General features: G+C 42.8%; 1 protein-coding gene across 5 annotated transcripts in view; it reads right to left on the reverse strand.

The window, feature by feature from the left end:
• The window catches only part of PCDH15 (protocadherin related 15), an 872,980-nt gene that overhangs the window by 57,902 nt on the left and 797,601 nt on the right, over positions 1-17,477 (reverse strand). For all 5 annotated transcript variants that reach the window (XM_075759010.1, XM_075759011.1, XM_075759007.1 and 2 more), the window contains one exon: positions 6,062-6,189. In XM_075759010.1, coding sequence (XP_075615125.1) covers positions 6,062-6,189 — 128 coding nt within the window. The remainder of the gene's footprint in view (positions 1-6,061; positions 6,190-17,477) is intronic.

Raw genomic sequence — 17,477 nt, forward strand, 5'->3', positions numbered from 1 at the left:
TCATCAAAAATGAGTCATTCTTACGCACCAATAACATTGCACAAAGGAAGAGAGGCAGCTGAGAATAACTTACTAAATGCCAAAATGAGACAGAACTAGAGAGCTGCCGACAGCTTAAAGGAGCTTCAGCAGGATGCCGATCCCCAGGGCAAAGCCTGGGCAGCAACTGCCCTGCAGCCCCCCGCTTTCCTCTGGGAAAACGCCTGTGCGCGGCCGGGAAGAGACCTGCTGGCACCTTAACGCATCCCCTGGCCTGGACGAGAGCTGGAAGAGGCTGCTGCGGATCTCGGTGGGGTAGGGACCACCCAGAGGTGAGGATCTGGGTGTAAATGCAGCTGTTAATCCGATCCTGCAACACAGGTGCCTCTTGGCATTAACACCGGCGCTGCTCTGACATTTCACACTATTTTTCTTTTTAAACTATTGCAAAACTAGATACGTTTTTAAAGACTTAAAATATGGTTTACCTCTTGCTTAATGTAACCCATAGACTCACTAAAATAAAGACCCAGTGAATTTCAATCCAGATTATAAAAGCATTTTTGCACCTCCTTATTATCTACACTAGCAAACACCCATAAGTCAGAACTTCCTAGCTAATGTCTCGCAGCTCATCTTTTCCACTTCCTATTTGATAAAAAGGAAAAATTATATTAGCTTAAACTGCCACTAAACGATAACTGCTGGCAAGTGCCTGCCACTGTGCTTATTATGCTTAACTAATTTAATTACAGCAATGGCAAATAAAAGCAGGCATACCCTGTAAATCACATCTAACTACAGGAGCCGTATCAAGATCTAAACACCAGCCATTCCGATTACTGCAATTAACCCACCCACCCATCGATCTTGTCCCATGGTTATTCCAGCGACAGGACGAAGCCAACTCATCTGCACAGCCCTGCTCCAGCCTCCCGGCAGACCGTGGGGTTCATTCACAGCCTCTGCTAAAGCACCAAGAGCTCTGACCTTGAGCTTCTAGGAGAAAGGGAAAGTTTCAGGATGGGTCTTGGTTTCCCATCATGATATGTTCCTCAAAACCAGATGCATGGATAAACGGTAACAGAAACCAAGCCACTATCTGGCACTTGGCCTTAACATGCAATTCCAGACACTGACCTTCAGATGTAAAAGGCTGAAGTAGATACAGGTGCCCAGACGATGAGTTAACACCTCAAGTGTTATCTACTTAAACCACCCCTTTGCTTTCAGTCTAAATAAACTAGCAATGACCACCTTCTTGCAATGCATCTGACACTTAACTTCAGCCAACAATTATCTCCTTCTGCCACTCCAGAAAAAAAGCATTTCTCGCTAAGGGAACCAGCGCTGGTGTTGCCAAAATGAGGGCTTGCAGAAGCAGCATCCTCCGCCAGCCTGCCAGAAGGCCCTTGTTGGGGAATTTTTATTGTACCCATTGAGGCAAATTAAACACGTTTTTGCTTAAAATATAAAAATATAATTAATGAACACGATTTATTTTCTCTGAAAGTCTGCTAAAATATGGTGAACTAGTAAACTATGCTGTAAAAGTGCTGTTATACAAAATTTTTTTGCTACTATATGAAGGCAATCAAATAGAGTGCCAAATGGTTGCCTGCCCTTAACGCTGCCAACATTTGAGCAAGTAGGTCACCTCCAAAAAGGAGAAATTTGCTGTATTTTATCACTTGCACATGAGAAAGTAAGTGTAGGTGCTCACAATGTGAATGATCTTCATTCGTGACTTAAATAGCTTTTTCCGGGATCTATATCATCTTTATTGTACATAACAGTTACACAATTGACGAAATAGTCGTGAGAAACACATCACTGTTAAAACTTGAGTTGCGTTTTTACGATATAAAAGCAGAAAATGGATCCTATCTCACCTCTGACCAAGTGCTGGTTTTTACCTTTTTATTCTCTCTTGAGTGAACTGGGTTGTCCTCATTTCTCTTCTAATGTGCCCCACCGTTTCACAGGTTTGAGTTTACCCTCTCCTCTGTGCAATTTCCTAAGAACCAAACCTCGACAACCACCTCAACACAACGTTATGACTTACACTAGCCCTGTCCACAGGTGCAGGAACAGGTACCGCTCATTCGGAGCCTGGATATTCAGACGAAGGGCCTTGGAGAGCGACGAGTAGGAGTTGGCATTAAACGCACACAGACAGAGCGACGGACAAAGAAAAGGGGGACCGGGAATTTTCAAACCGATTTGAATATCCAAATCATTCACTACTAATAAGTCTTCGACTTTCAGGTTTTCAAGCAAAATCTGTCACATATAGCTAAAAATGAAGACAAAAGCCAAGGAAGCTAGGAGTTCATCAACAAGAGTCCCTGCTGTACCTCTAGAATGCCTAATTTTGCTTAATACAAGGAAAACACAGGCTCAATTCAGAGTCCATTCTTTTTTTTTTTAGTAACAACAACCTTACACTTTAATTTAAAATAAACACTTTCTCCTTCCCTCAGGATAATGGAATGTACATAAGAAACCAATTTAAAAGTTAATGTCACTTCTACACATTTAGTGCCTACTTACTGCTGGTACCTCCTTGAAATACAGGGGAAAAACCAGCAAGTTTGGGTCCTGGAGTGCAGGAAGTGTTGCACGCTTTTCTACAACGGTGACTGGATGGCATTGCTGTGACAAATAATGTGACGCTAATAATTAAAACATGTTTGCTCACTATGAGGAGTCCCCATGACGATGGTTTCAACCATCTATAATATGCAGTTTTATATCTTTCAGTTGTAAAAAGAATTTCTGCTAGTCAATACCATGTTCAAGGATCATCGACGTTGTTGGCAGTGACAGGAAGAAAGACGATATGCTGAGACTATCAGCTTCTTTTCAAAATTTCTCAGATCTGTCATTAAACAAGTTAGCAGCTATTAATGAATGCAGAAGATGCAAATGTATTTAACACTCTTACTGAGGAGGTTTTCTTATTAGAATAACAACTTGAATAATAATAAATATAAATGCTAATAAATGCTAATAATTTTTATTAGAATAAAAATAAATTTCTACAGTGCAAGCTATGCATGTACGTTATGAACGTTCTTAAAAATTTCAACTTGAAAAACTACTCATTTAATTCTACTCACCTAAACTGTTCAAGGAAAGACATTAATTTGATTAATTCTTCCTAACACTAATTGGAACGGGTATCGTATTTAACTAACAGAGCCATTACTTCTTTTTCTAAAGGACAGAAAATAAGCTAACTAGCACCAACTGCTGAAAAGGCTTGGTGCTAGAACAATAAATTACACCCTGATTTTCTGCGACAAGCACTTCTGAACTGTTTCTAACTTCACTTTAGCAAAGCACACCGTTACGTTTGATGCCATCCAGTAGTAACAACTTCTGTCTTAGAGCTTGTTCTATTTTGCCTGTCAGCAAAGTCAGGGAGAATTCTGTCATACATTTTAACAGAAGCAGGTTTGACACATCAAAATGTCCTTGCCTGTCCTCTGATCACCCTTCTGGAGTCGGATGTTTCTGAAGGGTGAAAGCAGATTCCCCTCTTCACCCCCGAATATCCCGTACCTCTATGGTTGCTCTTTCTCACACGCTTCTCACCCCTTGACTCACACACGTGAATATCTGTGCCTCAGAAATCAGGAACGCCTCTTTGAAAAGTAGGCAGGATTTCACAGCCTGTTCAAATTTTGTATGATCAACTCAAATTGTCATTTTACGTTTGTGTCTTATGTTTCACTTTCACACACATAACACTGCTTTATCTAAGTAACTTTAATATTCACTATTCTTTCTCTACTTCAGTATCTTTGTGCAGTTCTGCATCTTCAGCACTTCTAAAGTTCATGGATTTGACATAATTTTGCTTCCTATTTTTGAGTACGCCAGGGCTGCAGTTTAAGGTTCGTAGCCGGAAGCAATAACTGGCAAAATGTCTGGAAAAAGAGATGTTAACAAAAATATTACCCCTACCTTCAAAACTCTGCTCAGTTATGGTCTCAGACCACCCTAACAGCAACACTACCACAATTTCTTGAAGTTGTGCATCTACAATTTCCTTTTCAGTGACTCAAGCAGACATCTGGTCGTATGTCACTATTTTGTACAGCAGAGAAATCTGGGGTACCTTAAAACTTCACTACAGAAAATGGAGGAAAAGAAATTTATCAAAGGAAGTTTTGCAATTCATTTTTCAAACATCATATTTCCAACACACAATGCCGCTTTATTACTCACTTTGTAATTTCTTTATTCACGTGCAAGTACATCTTTAAAGGAAAGAGAGGCACTGCACGTGCTAGGCGACTTTTTTGGCTTCATTTGCAAAGTCTGAACTGAGGCCTCACAGTTGATAAAGGAGCAGTAAATAAACACGCCTTTTCAACAAGCATTCTGGGCTAATTGCTCTCTCCAGTTACCAATGCGTATCTTTAATGTCCTCTCATCATAATTCCTCCCTACACCTTCCCTTTCATTCAGGATTGCTACTTCTTGTAACTACTCAACGTTCTCCTAACAACGCTAGGAGAGAAGGTGCATTGACTTTGATCTGCCCACCGATCGTACCGACCCGGTTCCCCAAACCGCCCTGCAGCCTGGGCACAGCTCTTTCCATCAGGCAACATGTCACACGCCAGGAACACGCTTGGGGCAAGGCGGTATTAAGGTTCCTTCAGGTTTTTGCAGTTGGGAGACTGGCAAGCACGAGCTCAGCCTTAGTTCCAGGGGAGGGGTGTAAGGTGAAATTCCTGAGTAGCTCCACTCAGTATCGCCGCAAACACAACCCGCCTGCGGAGGAAGCTGGGAAGAACCAGCGTAGGGCAGATTTATACACTCTAATGTTCCCTTTCCAAGTTATCTTCTGTAAATTCCCGGCTGTTTACTTGGACTGCTGTATGTGTTTCTAGAAAAGACCAATACGGACACTCTGGGCACAAAAAATTGCCCATGATAAGCACTCTATAAAAAGATAAGAAAAAACAAATACTCTGGAGTAGTGCGCAAAGTAAACTAATTTCATCTACAGCGGCTTCCATCCAGCAGTCAATGCTTAACCATTTCCCACTCTTCTGCCATTTCTGGCCTTTCTTTGTGAAGGGCTGCCACAAAACAAAAAAGCAATGGACAACTTTAATAAGCTCTGATATTCTCTATTTCATTCCTGGTGCTCTAAACACATCATGAGGTCAGAGTAAAACTGTTAGCAGGTCATATTTCTGTGCCCTTTCATGCGTAAGCTAGAATCAGCAACGTCAAAGCTATTCCACTCACGCTTAACGTGAAAAAAGATGCAGGAGGCCTGCTGAGGTAACAAAATAAAGGCAGAGGAAACAAGCTGACTTGGAAAGTCCCGACAACTCAAGCTGTCTCTAGCACAAAAGATTGCATCACAAAGCACGTTACGTTAAACAAATACCTTTTATTCTAAGCTATTTTTCTGTCCGACGCTAATTATATTCTACATACTTCCTTGAATTTTCTCTTTTTTAACAAAAACAACACCCTACAGATAGTCAATTTTACTCACAAATTGTGTCACAGTGCACAGACCTGAAATTGCTTTGCTGGCCTGAACGAGAAACTGTTCTTTCCTATTTAAAGCATAAACATGCTGCTGCCAAAGTAGTCATCAGAAGAATTTCAGGTAAAAAACTAGTGTTGAGCAGAAAGGAATTCTCTAAATATTAACGTATCTAAAATGAGAGCTACAAATCTTCAAATGACAAACGAGCACACAAATTCCGTAGAAATAACACCTGAACAACTCTTCTAAGCTCAAAATCAAGCTCGTGCCACTAACTGCTGGAATACTGGGCCGATGCACGTCACTCACACACACACAAATGGCAACCATCACGCTCAGATTCATACTCAAACACTGATTTCGTAAGAAGAATGACCCATCCTGTGCTCACTTAACTTGACTGAGGAAAGAAATAAAACGGAAATTACTGCCAGTGTCTGAGGAGCTCAAGCGGTTTTAGGAGAAATACATTTCGTAACCTCTGGTGAAAAATCAAGCTGGTGAGTAAATGTTTTCCCACTGCAAGTGAACGTTACTTAAAATAAATCTCAGTCTTACCTTAACTTTAAGCACAGAAGAAAACATTTTGGCATCTTCAGACACTCCTCCAATGTACATTTTTTTGGTGAAGACGGGCACATGGTCATTTTCATCCTTCACTTCGATAAATACCTTGGCTGTATTACCTAAAAGGAGGGATGGAAAGTATACGTAGAACATTTGGCAATAAGTCTGTAACACCTACTGGAGTTCAAACATTTACAGCCCAAACAGATCATGTAAAATAAGCGCGTGGATAACACTGTAAAAATAAATACATTAGAAATAATAGCACGTTTGGTATGAAAAGTATGAACTTGAAGGAAGTAAAGAGATTTCATGTAAATTTTTTTCTGTACTCTACCTTTATTGTTTCTGCATTTGCCATTTTTTCTCAACGACTCTTCAGCTGAAATCTGTATTTTTAAAGAAAATGATTGCCATTCTCTGCACCCCTGCACTTTCCTATTAGGGCTCCCTGAATTTGCCTGTAAGCAAAAAGCTGCCACGACTTACTTTAGAAAACGAGCTATTTGGGGAAGATATAAGAAAAGACCTGTTAACTCATTTTTCAAATAAACAGAACAGCAGAAGTAAGAATACTGTATTTTAGTAACACAGATTTTTGGTCACATTAAATTCTCACAAGTGTTGTAAGGACGTAAGGAACAGGTGGCGCATACTAGTAGCTATGTTGCAAACAGCAGCTTGCTTCGTGTGCTCTCACTGTTAGTAACTCCCGTGCAAATACTTAACGGGTGGTTCTGCCGAGCTTTCATCCAGTAGCGCTGGATAAGCAACACGATACTTTACCTTGCAGGTCAATGCAGCGGTTTCTATACCTGCTATACCACAAAGCACCTATGTCTGACAGGTTTGACCACGCGTGTGCTAAGCAGCCTCAACACCTAACGAACTTGCTGTGCTAACTGAGTGCACACCTACGTCTGTCTGCAGCACAAACCTGGCCTGGCCCCCAGGAACTCCAGAAACTTTATTTCCTCCCTAGAGGTTCAACACAGCTTCAAACAAAATACAGCTGTTAATCTGTGCTTCATTAAACAGTTACTGATCCACCCCACCGAACAACAATCATCTCTCCTTCTGCAAGGAAAAAACACCTAACAAAACTTATGGCCTTAGTGCAAAAAAAAAAAGATTCAACTGTGCAGTAATCTACACCAACATGTGTTTGTCTCTTTCAGAATTGTATAATCCAGAAAGATTGCTGGAAATGATGATATCCAGTTCATTAAAACCACGTTTTCAAGTGATAAATTGCCTCATTTCAGAGTTGGTTTTCCCAACTTGTTTCAGTGCCAGGGTAATTTAAACATTGCAGAGGTGCCACGCTGATCTGAGTTAGCTTCTAAACGCAGTCTCATTTAGAAAGAGCTTAGTAGCTCTATTTTTAGGGGACAAAAGAATTAAACCCCAGACTATTTCTTACACTGCCAAAGTCACCAAAGATATTCTGATGGTCCAACTGATGGGAAAACAAATAAGGACTTCATAAACGTGACTGAAATCTGAGAAAAATGTTTCAAATGCCATCCAATGCATGAGCAACGAGAGAAGAAAAAAAAAAAGAGAAAGAAAAAAAGGAAATGACATTTCCTCAGAGGAATAATCAATTATTCACCTTCCACACTGATCTGTGCAGATACATTAAACCACGTGTAGGTGCTGTTACTTCATGGGAAAATGACTTCACAACAAGCTCTCTTTTTACAGATATGAAGAAAAAAGCCATAATCCAACATCTGAATGTGTGCAAAGCGGACGTAATGGTCGATTTGTCGACCATAGTTTGCTTATGCTCATTTTAAAAGAACGACATTATTTATTACAGTGAAGAAAAACTGCAGTCAAAGCGGTATTGCGAGGTCCTGCGAACAGTCAAATCTCTCTCTTGTTCAAGCGGATCTTACTGTTTCTGCCTGCAACAGTAACTTACAGTTAGAAACTGCAGCCCTGTTGAGAAAAACGAGATTCCCAGGCAGGCTTTTTCACCGCAGCTCCACCCTTTAGGGAAGAAGGCAATTGAAGCGGGATTACAGGCAATGTGTGCAAGGGACCTTGCCCCGCTGAGCTAATAAACAGCTGTATCGATGGCTGGCACCAGCTTACTGCTGTAGGGAAGATCTTAATTGTATCACGTCCGGCGCTGGTAGGACTAGGCATTTGCTAACCTGCATTAGCTCTCTCTAATGCAAATTCAACATCTTTTGCACAGCGCTCGCTATCTTCATCTTTTCAAGCCAGTTTTGGTGAGGCGGCTTAGCCTCGTGCAAAGTTTGCTTTGCAATTTCCTCAAAAACATTTGTTTAATTTGCTGGGAGTTCTCCGAGCTGCCAAAACTCCGATTTGTTTAGCGATGGTTGAATGCTTTGAAAATGAGAAGTGAAAGTTATTGCTTCAAGAACAAAGCAAATGAAATATCCTGCATATGTACAAACTAACATTAGCATAATTAACGTTCAATTAAACATATACCTTCAGTTTATTTTACTGCCTGATTTTTATACATAGCTTATATTTCATTTGTTCTGGCAGACGGAGGGGAACGCAGCATCTGTGAATGCTTCGCTACGGCGTGCTTTTTATCCCATTCCAGCCTAGAGCCGGCCGTAGTGAACGGCCCCAGCCAGTTTCGTGGTTTGCCTTATTCTCACATCAGAAAAGCCTAGAAACAGCGCACATTAAAATCCCTCATCAGAAATCCTGCCGTGTGTGTGAAGGTCGTGCCAGACCCTTCGCCGTGGGGATTTCCCCTGCCGCTCTCACAAGGGGCCTCTGGGGTCCAGAGACACGGGGGACGCTGCCCCCACAGCCGCCACCCCCGCACCACCAGTGCCCGCCCGACTGAAAAGGCCGCTCAGCCTGAGCACGCTCTTACCACGTCAGGTTACAGCATTAGACTCTTTTTTCCTTCGTATTCCAAATATTTAGCGCTTGTTCTAAAGATGGTGGGTGGCTCTAGTCTCTTTTCTGGTACCTGAAGGGAGGCAACAGCATCCACTCTACAACATGCGCTCTTAGTTACCGATACCCTGGCAGGCAGGACAGTGAACACAGAACGACACCAATATTTACACTCACCTTCCAGAGAGGAAATTTGTATCCCCATGTATGTAAAACCTTGCTGCTTTGGTATTCTAGATCTGAAATCCAGCTCCCATTACGTTCTTTTTCCTGGATTCCAGGAGTTGAAACCAGAATTTACTCCTCTGTGGTACTTCTTGTGAGACCTCATGCAATTAAGTATAATTCATATCACTATGACTGATCTACTTAAATACCTGGCGCGGTGAAAGCAGAAAGCGTCTTTCCCTGGACAAAGCAGCGCGGCGCTGCCAAGGTGCCCAAAAAAAAGCAAAGCAGCAAACTGAGTGCTCCAACCGCCTGCCTTCAGCTGTAAGGGAAACGCTTCCCTGCGCACAAAGTACGCAGGTTATAGTTGATAAGCAAACAGCTGCTTTAGTTTTACTGCACGTTTTTATTGCTAAGACACATTTATTGTCCGGATTTTTCACACCAATTAGTCATGCCGGCCCGGTCAGCCTCCCGGATGATGCACTGCAAAGGAAGTTTCTGCACCAAGGTCTCGTGTGGCCCATTTGCCTCCTCTCTCTTCTAGATCCCCTGAGATGAGCTGCAGCGCACTGAGTAAACAGAACTGGAGCTGCTCGTACGTCATCTTCAGCTTCTAAGAACCAAACAGACTGTATGCACTGCTCCAGATAAATAATCACTCCCAAGACTAGAAGATGAGGCATTTGGGTCTTTCACCTTCTCTGATTTGCTTAAGGAGAGTGAAAACGCCCTGAAAGCTGCTCTGAAGGAAACGTGAGGATCCTCTGAAACACATCAAACTAGCAGATCATGAATCACTAACAGAGAAAACAACAAAAACTCCCGGGAGCTGGTCAGAACTAGTGGGTACTAGCATTTCCAGAAGTTTTTTCCCCAAACACACTTGCTGAAAACTCCTTTCCAGAATCACTGTTTATGTAAGTAGCACTAATAACGTGCCTGATTCACGGGAGCCTGCAGTTTCTCGCCAGACTGCAGAAATTAGGTTGAACTAAAGCAGTGTTTTTTGAACACTGGGGCAGTGTCAACCATGCTTTGAGTGTTACCAGACTTGTTTCACACTATGCTTTCACCAGTGATCCTACACCTGACTTCTACAATGTGCCAAAAGAGCCATTGATACAGCTGCATCAGGAATTTTAACAGAAAAAAACCTGCATGTAGCTTAAGCAGCGGCCGTTTGTTCTGCAATAGGTAACAGCAGATTCTTCTCTTTTGAAAGTTCATTTTAATCAAACTGGGAATGAGAACTGTAATTTGACAGGGTCGCTTTGCTTTACTACTACCTTACAAGTCTGTCGAGCAGACTTTGTGCTTTGGCAGGTAAAATAAACTGAACTGCAGCTGCGTTCAATCTCGCCTTACTAAATTTGGCAGAACCAACTAGGAATCAGCACCAACTATTTTTCAATGGCATTTTGATCTAAATCAGCATGTGCTCATAAAGCCTGAAGAAGCTCGTATGCTGCAGGTGATCAAGAATGGTACAAAAAGAAGCTTTGACAAGACGTAAACAGCAATGTATTTGGAACAGCACTGATCCAAGGTCTGATTTAAATAAATACAAAACATCTTTTTCTACCAAATAATTAATTGAAAGGGAGCTCACATTTTATGCCGTCTGTCTAAAATACGTTGCTTTGTTGCCCAAAGAAATTTGAAGTTCGTCCCAGCAGCTTTCAGGGAAGCGGGAGAGGAGGCAGAGCCGCAGCTCTTCAGGCTCTGCAGCGTATTTTGTCCATCTGTCGCGTCTCCTGGATGCAGGGACTGGCATGGCAGCCAACTTATAAACCACCATCGGCACAAACTTTTGCAACATGTTTGAAACTAAAAATCTAAGACTACTTGAAAAGTCAATAATCCAGGGAAATAGAATTCATTTTCATACGTAACTTCGTAAAACTATTGTTCCCAATTAGTATGGAGCAGTTGCAGAATTTTGGTTGCAAAACTAGTTTTATCCCTTTTCGCTTTATGATTCCTGAAGGTTTATTTTGTGATTAGAAAACCGAAACCATTACAAGAGGGACAGAACTGTTCTCCTTTTACCCTCAAAGACCCCTGGCAAAGCCCTGGCTCCCTGCTCGGATCCCAGCAGCAGCAGTGACCCTCCTCAGGGCAGCGCCTCTGCAGACGTCTGGGGAATCGGTAGGCACCACTTCTTGCTTGGGGCTGTGCCACAGGTGAAAAATAGTTTCAATGGAATGAATAAAACATGTAAATACTATATTGAAAGGTGCGTTTTTGCTCAAAAATCTTTCAATACCAAAATAAAAAAAACATCTCTACCAAGATCAGATGTTCGCACCTGGCAGTCAATGTGATGTTCAGCATACCTGATCCAAATGAAAAGATGGAGAAGTGTGTTTCCCTCTCAGCTGATCTAACACTCTTCAGATACCTACCCCTTGCTTGTTGAATTCTACTTTTAAGTTGATTATTAGTAAAAATTCGTGCTACGCTGAATTCTGCAGTGCCCGTTAAGAGTTTGGAGGGATATCTTGTTTCAGCTCTCACCCGTGTCAGGCTGTCTGCAGACACATAGAGGGCTCTGGCAGTTTCTGAAAAGGAAATCTGTTTATCAAGCCAATGCAAGCACAACTGCAAAAGATAACAAATTGTTTGCTGCGCTTTTCCTTTCCTTCTGATTCCTCTTAAAAGACAGCAAAACCACCACATGTTCTGTCATTGTTCTTCTATCTCTAGGAATGTGAAATACGCACTTGCCGCTCGTCCTTTCCCTGCACTTTAATTAGAGCCAATCAAGTCAGCAAGGGTGCAAGCAAAAATAAAGGGGAGGATGCGGGAGAGATGACAGTGGGACTGCAAGCAATGCCAGAAGTTTTGTAATGAAGATGCAGGTGACAAGATCAGGGATGTAGGGGAGAGTTCCACTGCATTTACAAGTCCGTGACACAAGAACTCCCCCTTTTCATCGCTGCCAGGAGAACATGGCTTCCTTGGAAGGCAGAGGTGTCTCGCAGTCAGTCCTGGAGACAATCAAACCAAGACACAATCTACAGTGGAGCAACCTGCAGTCAAAAATACTCCCTCTGGCCTCCCTCTTAACAACTCATCGAGTAAGAAGCTGTTAACACAGGTAACTTACAACGAAGACAAACCTTTCAGGCAGCATTGTGCCAACTGGTAACACCTTCGCCTGTAAGGTTTCATTTTTAAACAATCCGTCTGCATCTGCGTCCATTTGCAGAGAGAGAGGGGAACAGCGTGGCGGCTACCCTGCCGAGCCGCCGCAGAGGACGGGTGAAGCTACGCACAGATGGCAACGGTAAGTCAAGACAAGAGAGCAAGCAACAAGTGCTGTCGGCAGCAGCGCAGTGAGCAAGAGCGCGGTGGCAGGCTGAATGGGTCATATGGACGGAGCTGGGGAATGAAAAGATGCGCTCTTCTCAGATGCTGGAAACTGTCAACACTGGAAAACATGAGATTGAATCCCCCGCTTCTGACCTCAGAGGAATTTGGTGGGCCCTTGTGTTCAACAGCAAACATATTCTGGCTCTCTTGTAAACATACCCTTCGCTGCAGATCAAAGTGGGAAGCCCTGGTGTCTGCCACCACAGTACACGTTTCATCTGTCTGGCACAGGGACCAGATGCCCACTAATCCTTTGATTCTTAAACCTGGGACCATGTTTATTTTGGTGGTAAAACCTCCTCTTCTCCCCTTCTTGTCTATACCGCTCCACTGCTCGCTCTTCCTGTGTTTCAGAGCAGTTTCTCTCCGCTGCTCCCTCTGGCTTCCCGCAAACCCCTCTGCTTCCTCCTGTCCCTTCCGTCCTTGCCACAACAAGGTTATTGCCCCGTCCGCATTTCTCCTGGGTACCAAACTGCAGAACAGTGAGATGCTGGTGAAAACTTTGTGAGCAGCTGACAGTGCTCAAATGAGGTAAAAGATGACATTTCTCCTGTTCTTGTTCCAGAAGTACTTCTGGTTTAGTACATGATTAATTATACTGATAGATTCCCTTCAGCTCCCTAATTCACAACTCTTCCTGGGAGGAAGGAGCTGCTCGCTCTGTGATCGATTACAGAGCGGCACTTCCAATTGCAGAACATATCCTGCCACACACACTTTTGTGACGTTCCCCTTATATATCAGTTTTCCATCATCTTATCCATTGAGGGAGAACGGAAAGATTCTATTTGGAAGCTAATAATCACAATCCTAATTTGACCCACAGCATACCACTGGACTATGCTCTATTGTTACAGACAATCTAAGAAGCAAAGAGCAGACAGAAAAAACTCCAGGCTGCTAAATTTAACTGAATTGGAGAAAGCCATTAATACTGCGGGTCTCTCAGGGCTCAGCATCACCAGCTGTTGATTCCTCAAGCCAGAATTCCAACCTTTTAAATTCACTTTTAAATGCGGTCATCAGAAAACCTAACTCTTCCATTCAAAGGAAGTAAGAATGCACTGCAATTTCATATTATAAAGTTTCAGTTAAAGTAACCCATTTAAGGAGTTCGATTCTGCTGAAAGTAAGAGTGCGATTTTGCATGATTTAGCATCGTATTTTAAAACCCCAGTTTAAGTCACCAATTTTATGTTCTCATACTCCAAAGGACATCTCAATTTACTTCCCTCATTTATTTATTCAGTTATTACTATGCTATCAGTTGGCACTATCGCTGAATGACAAGCTTAGTTACACTTCATGCAGTATCATCCACTTCTCCACTGCACAGATGAAAACTCAAACTCCTACATAATTATCTTCTATGATACGTACAGCTAAAAAAAATTTGGTCCCTAGCTTCTGAGTTTCGTAAAATTCAGCACTGTTTTGCAGCTGAGCAGTTCGTCAGTGCCGTGTTATCTACCTCCAGAAGGGCTCATCATTGCAGCTCCAGAGTAGGTCATCAATTCACTGCCAACAAATTCCAGAACGGTTCACCGATTCAGTGGTATCTAACACCGGAACGGGCAGCAATTCATTGCCATTGAATGTCAGAGCAGCGTATTAATTCAGTGTCACACGATTCTAGAAAAGTGCATTCAAAGTCACCTATCTCCAAAGTGGTTCATCATTTCAAAGTCACCAAAGGCCACAGTGGTGCATTAATTCTGTCTCATCTCCTTCCACTGTAGCTCATCAATTCAGTGCCCTGAAACTCTGAAGTAGTATTTAACCTGATTAAAACTCATCAAGAAAGAAAAAGGTGCCAAGAAAATGGAAAGACATACATCATACAAATTTAGGAATCAAACCCAGAGGTCACGGGATCTCAATTACAAAGATGTAAGTGATTTAGTTACCCAGACACTCGTAAAGTATGTTAAAAATACACACCTACCAAATTCTTTAGCTATCCATCCAGCACAGTGCATATTCACAACCTAATACATGCTATATACTTGTGGATTTCCAAACACAGACAGCAAGCGCATGTCCTCCTTTAAATCGGACCAAACTCAAACTCCAGGCATTATCAAGTATCCCCGAATAAAACACTGCAGCCGTCACTTTTTAAAACTGCTGCCCAGGTGGGAGAACTGCTCTCGTGCAGGCTGGGAGTGCGAGGGGGGACAGAGGGGCCACTGCTCCCCGACTGCGGAGCTCTGCCCAAAGGCCTCTGCTGGAACCTGCTGACCCCTCCCTGCCTACAGCCTGGCCACATCTTACCGAGCATCGCCTCAAACGGACCTCTCCCCGACACGAGGAAATGCAGCCGACTGGCACTGGCGCGCTCCTTCTCTGCCTCTCCAGATACATCATCGATGGTGGCTGTAACAGCACACAGAGTCTTACACTGCTGTTAATACAATTCAGCTTCTGACCACTGAATAATCCCTACGTGTTACATTTCATACATGCTCAACTTTTTCTTAAGAAACAAATATCCATGATAATATGTGCTCAATTTCCAAAAATCTTCTATTGGTTATGTGGGTAGTACTGGAAAGCCTGAAGAATATATTTTTAACTGCCACCCCTGTAAGATGTCTCAGGCTATCACCTCATTTTATGGCATGTTCCCAAATACTTAAGCCCATTAAGTCTAATATCTTTAAGAACTTTAAAAATCTGTAAGCAAATTTTCATGAAGTACCAATTTCAGTATCGCAAGCAGATTCTACGGTAGTGTGCCTATCTATATATTAGTGTGTGTGTATATATACACACACACACACAAGGAAAAAACAGACTTGCACCTTGTTTAAATTACTATCCCGAAAAATCTGAATTTTGATCTCTAAACTATACACAATATTCTTAAGCATATGCACCAAACTGGCACTGAAATAAATTAGAGATGGGTTTCCTAATACTCATGGCTATTATTGTATCCATCAGAACAATAATCAGAATTACAGAATTACAGAAAAAGGACAGCAGAATCAGCCCAGGTAGTTAAGGGTGGCCCTTCCTTTGTAACCCTTGGAGTATTAACTCTGCAGATCACAAGCTGCAGTGTGGGAAAGACTCTGCCATGGAACAACGTTGTCACCTTTGGCAGTATCGGGGTGGCACTTTGGCTCCCTGCCTGCCAACACGCCAGCAAAGAGCCCAGAGTGAGTAGCAAAAGCACAAAAAGCTGACACAGCTCGCTTCTCCCTGCAGCACGGGAGAAAAAGGGATTGCATTGGGCTCCAAGTCCTAACTTGCCCAGATTCCTCTCTGACCCGGGGCAGGTGGGAAGGTGGCAGTCTGACATTAGTGACAGACGAATGACCAATGGACGTTTTTTCGCCCCTGGCTTGCCACGTAGACCTCCTTGGGAGCAGAGATCAAACCAAAGTCCACGACAGCACAATCCCTGCAGCACCATACTGCCAATAATGCTGTAAAAGATGCACTCAAACTAGAATTGTTCATTATATTACTGAGAGCTTCCAAAAACTCTAAGAAGGTTTTATTACGTACACACTTTGGTAAGTGCCCAAACCTCGCTGACATCTAGGAACCGCCTGGTCCTAGCGTTTTGTTTATGGCACCTCCCTCCGCCCGTCTCCCTGGATTGACAAGTAACTAACTCTTGGTTATCTGCCTAAAACTGAAGTCTGAAAGAAATCTGAACTCCATTTGCATTTTGTGGTTTCAAAATACCAATGTGATGTCCGTTTCTGAACGAATTATACACACCCATCAATACAGAGGAGGTACCCAAAGCCTGGCCTCATGGGCATTCCTCAGCTCACACAAGGGCGAATGCAGCGAGACGGTACAGCAGTGCCTCTCGGACAGACAGGTATAAATGAGAGAGGCTCAAGTTTTCCCCTCGACTTACTAGTTCACGGGAGTGGTTTTGGCCAGGATGAGCCCGCTTTTTACCAGTGCTAAAGACTTACTCCAGGATTAACACTGGTGGATGTGCAGAGAGAAAAAAGCTCCAGCCACCTGCAACAGATCGGGCCCACAGCTCATACTGGAATACTTGTGACTGCAGAAGGAATGACTTGAAATAATCTTCCATTCAATTTGAAATGCAAGGAAGTAGTATTTTCGTAGCCTTTAAACAAAGGCTCAATTCCTCCCTCCGGTTTCTCAGCGCAACACTCCACCACCTTGGGCTTATTTTCATTGCATCCATGACGCTCCTTAGCTACAGCAGGGAAAAACTGAGACTCGCCGAGACCAAAAACACAGAAAAGAAAAATCGAGACAACAAACACAGTCTGTGTAAAAACACGTACCAAAATACTTTTTGGTACAAAGTTTGTTGGGTTTTTTTCCACTAGGGCCCAACTGTGACTTAAATAGGAAGTTGTATAGGATGGGATAGGATACTAAGCGAGCCAGATGTTTCAAAGCCAGACTTCCCAGACCTTTTCCTTACAGGGAGGACAATAATCAAAAGACCTTTCAAATTACTTTTATTAGAAAAAGAAAGAAAACTCTCACTGTGAGACAGAGCCAAAGGAAAACAGTTTGTAAATAAATTCCTTCCTGCCTAAAGATGCTGCAAAGAACCTTCCTGTCTTTGTCACAGCAGGTCCTTGCCTCCAATTTGCTCCCAGTGAGGGCTGCAGTAACCTCCACGCAGCCCCTCAGGGGAGCTGAAGGAGTCTTTGCCTTCCCGTCACCCTTGCTGTGTCTCTGTTCCCTATTCCTCTCGGTAGCGGCCCAACATTTTCCACGATGCGAGCAGCCCAGCAGGGAGGAAGGCTATATTAGGGCTGTATAATGTGTTTACGGGAAAGTAACCGTGACATTCCATCACAAAAAGCCCTAATTACACTGAAAATGTTCAATTTGTGTCATCAACTCTCTGTTTATATAAAAACATGACTTTTGTCTGTATCAGTGAGGTCTACAACTGGGTAATATCAACATGATTTGTGAGCATTTAGCTTGAGACCCATCAGCTCCA

Source organism: Balearica regulorum, chromosome 7 (assembly GCF_011004875.1).
Source record: "Balearica regulorum gibbericeps isolate bBalReg1 chromosome 7, bBalReg1.pri, whole genome shotgun sequence".
Taxonomy (NCBI): domain Eukaryota; kingdom Metazoa; phylum Chordata; class Aves; order Gruiformes; family Gruidae; genus Balearica; species Balearica regulorum.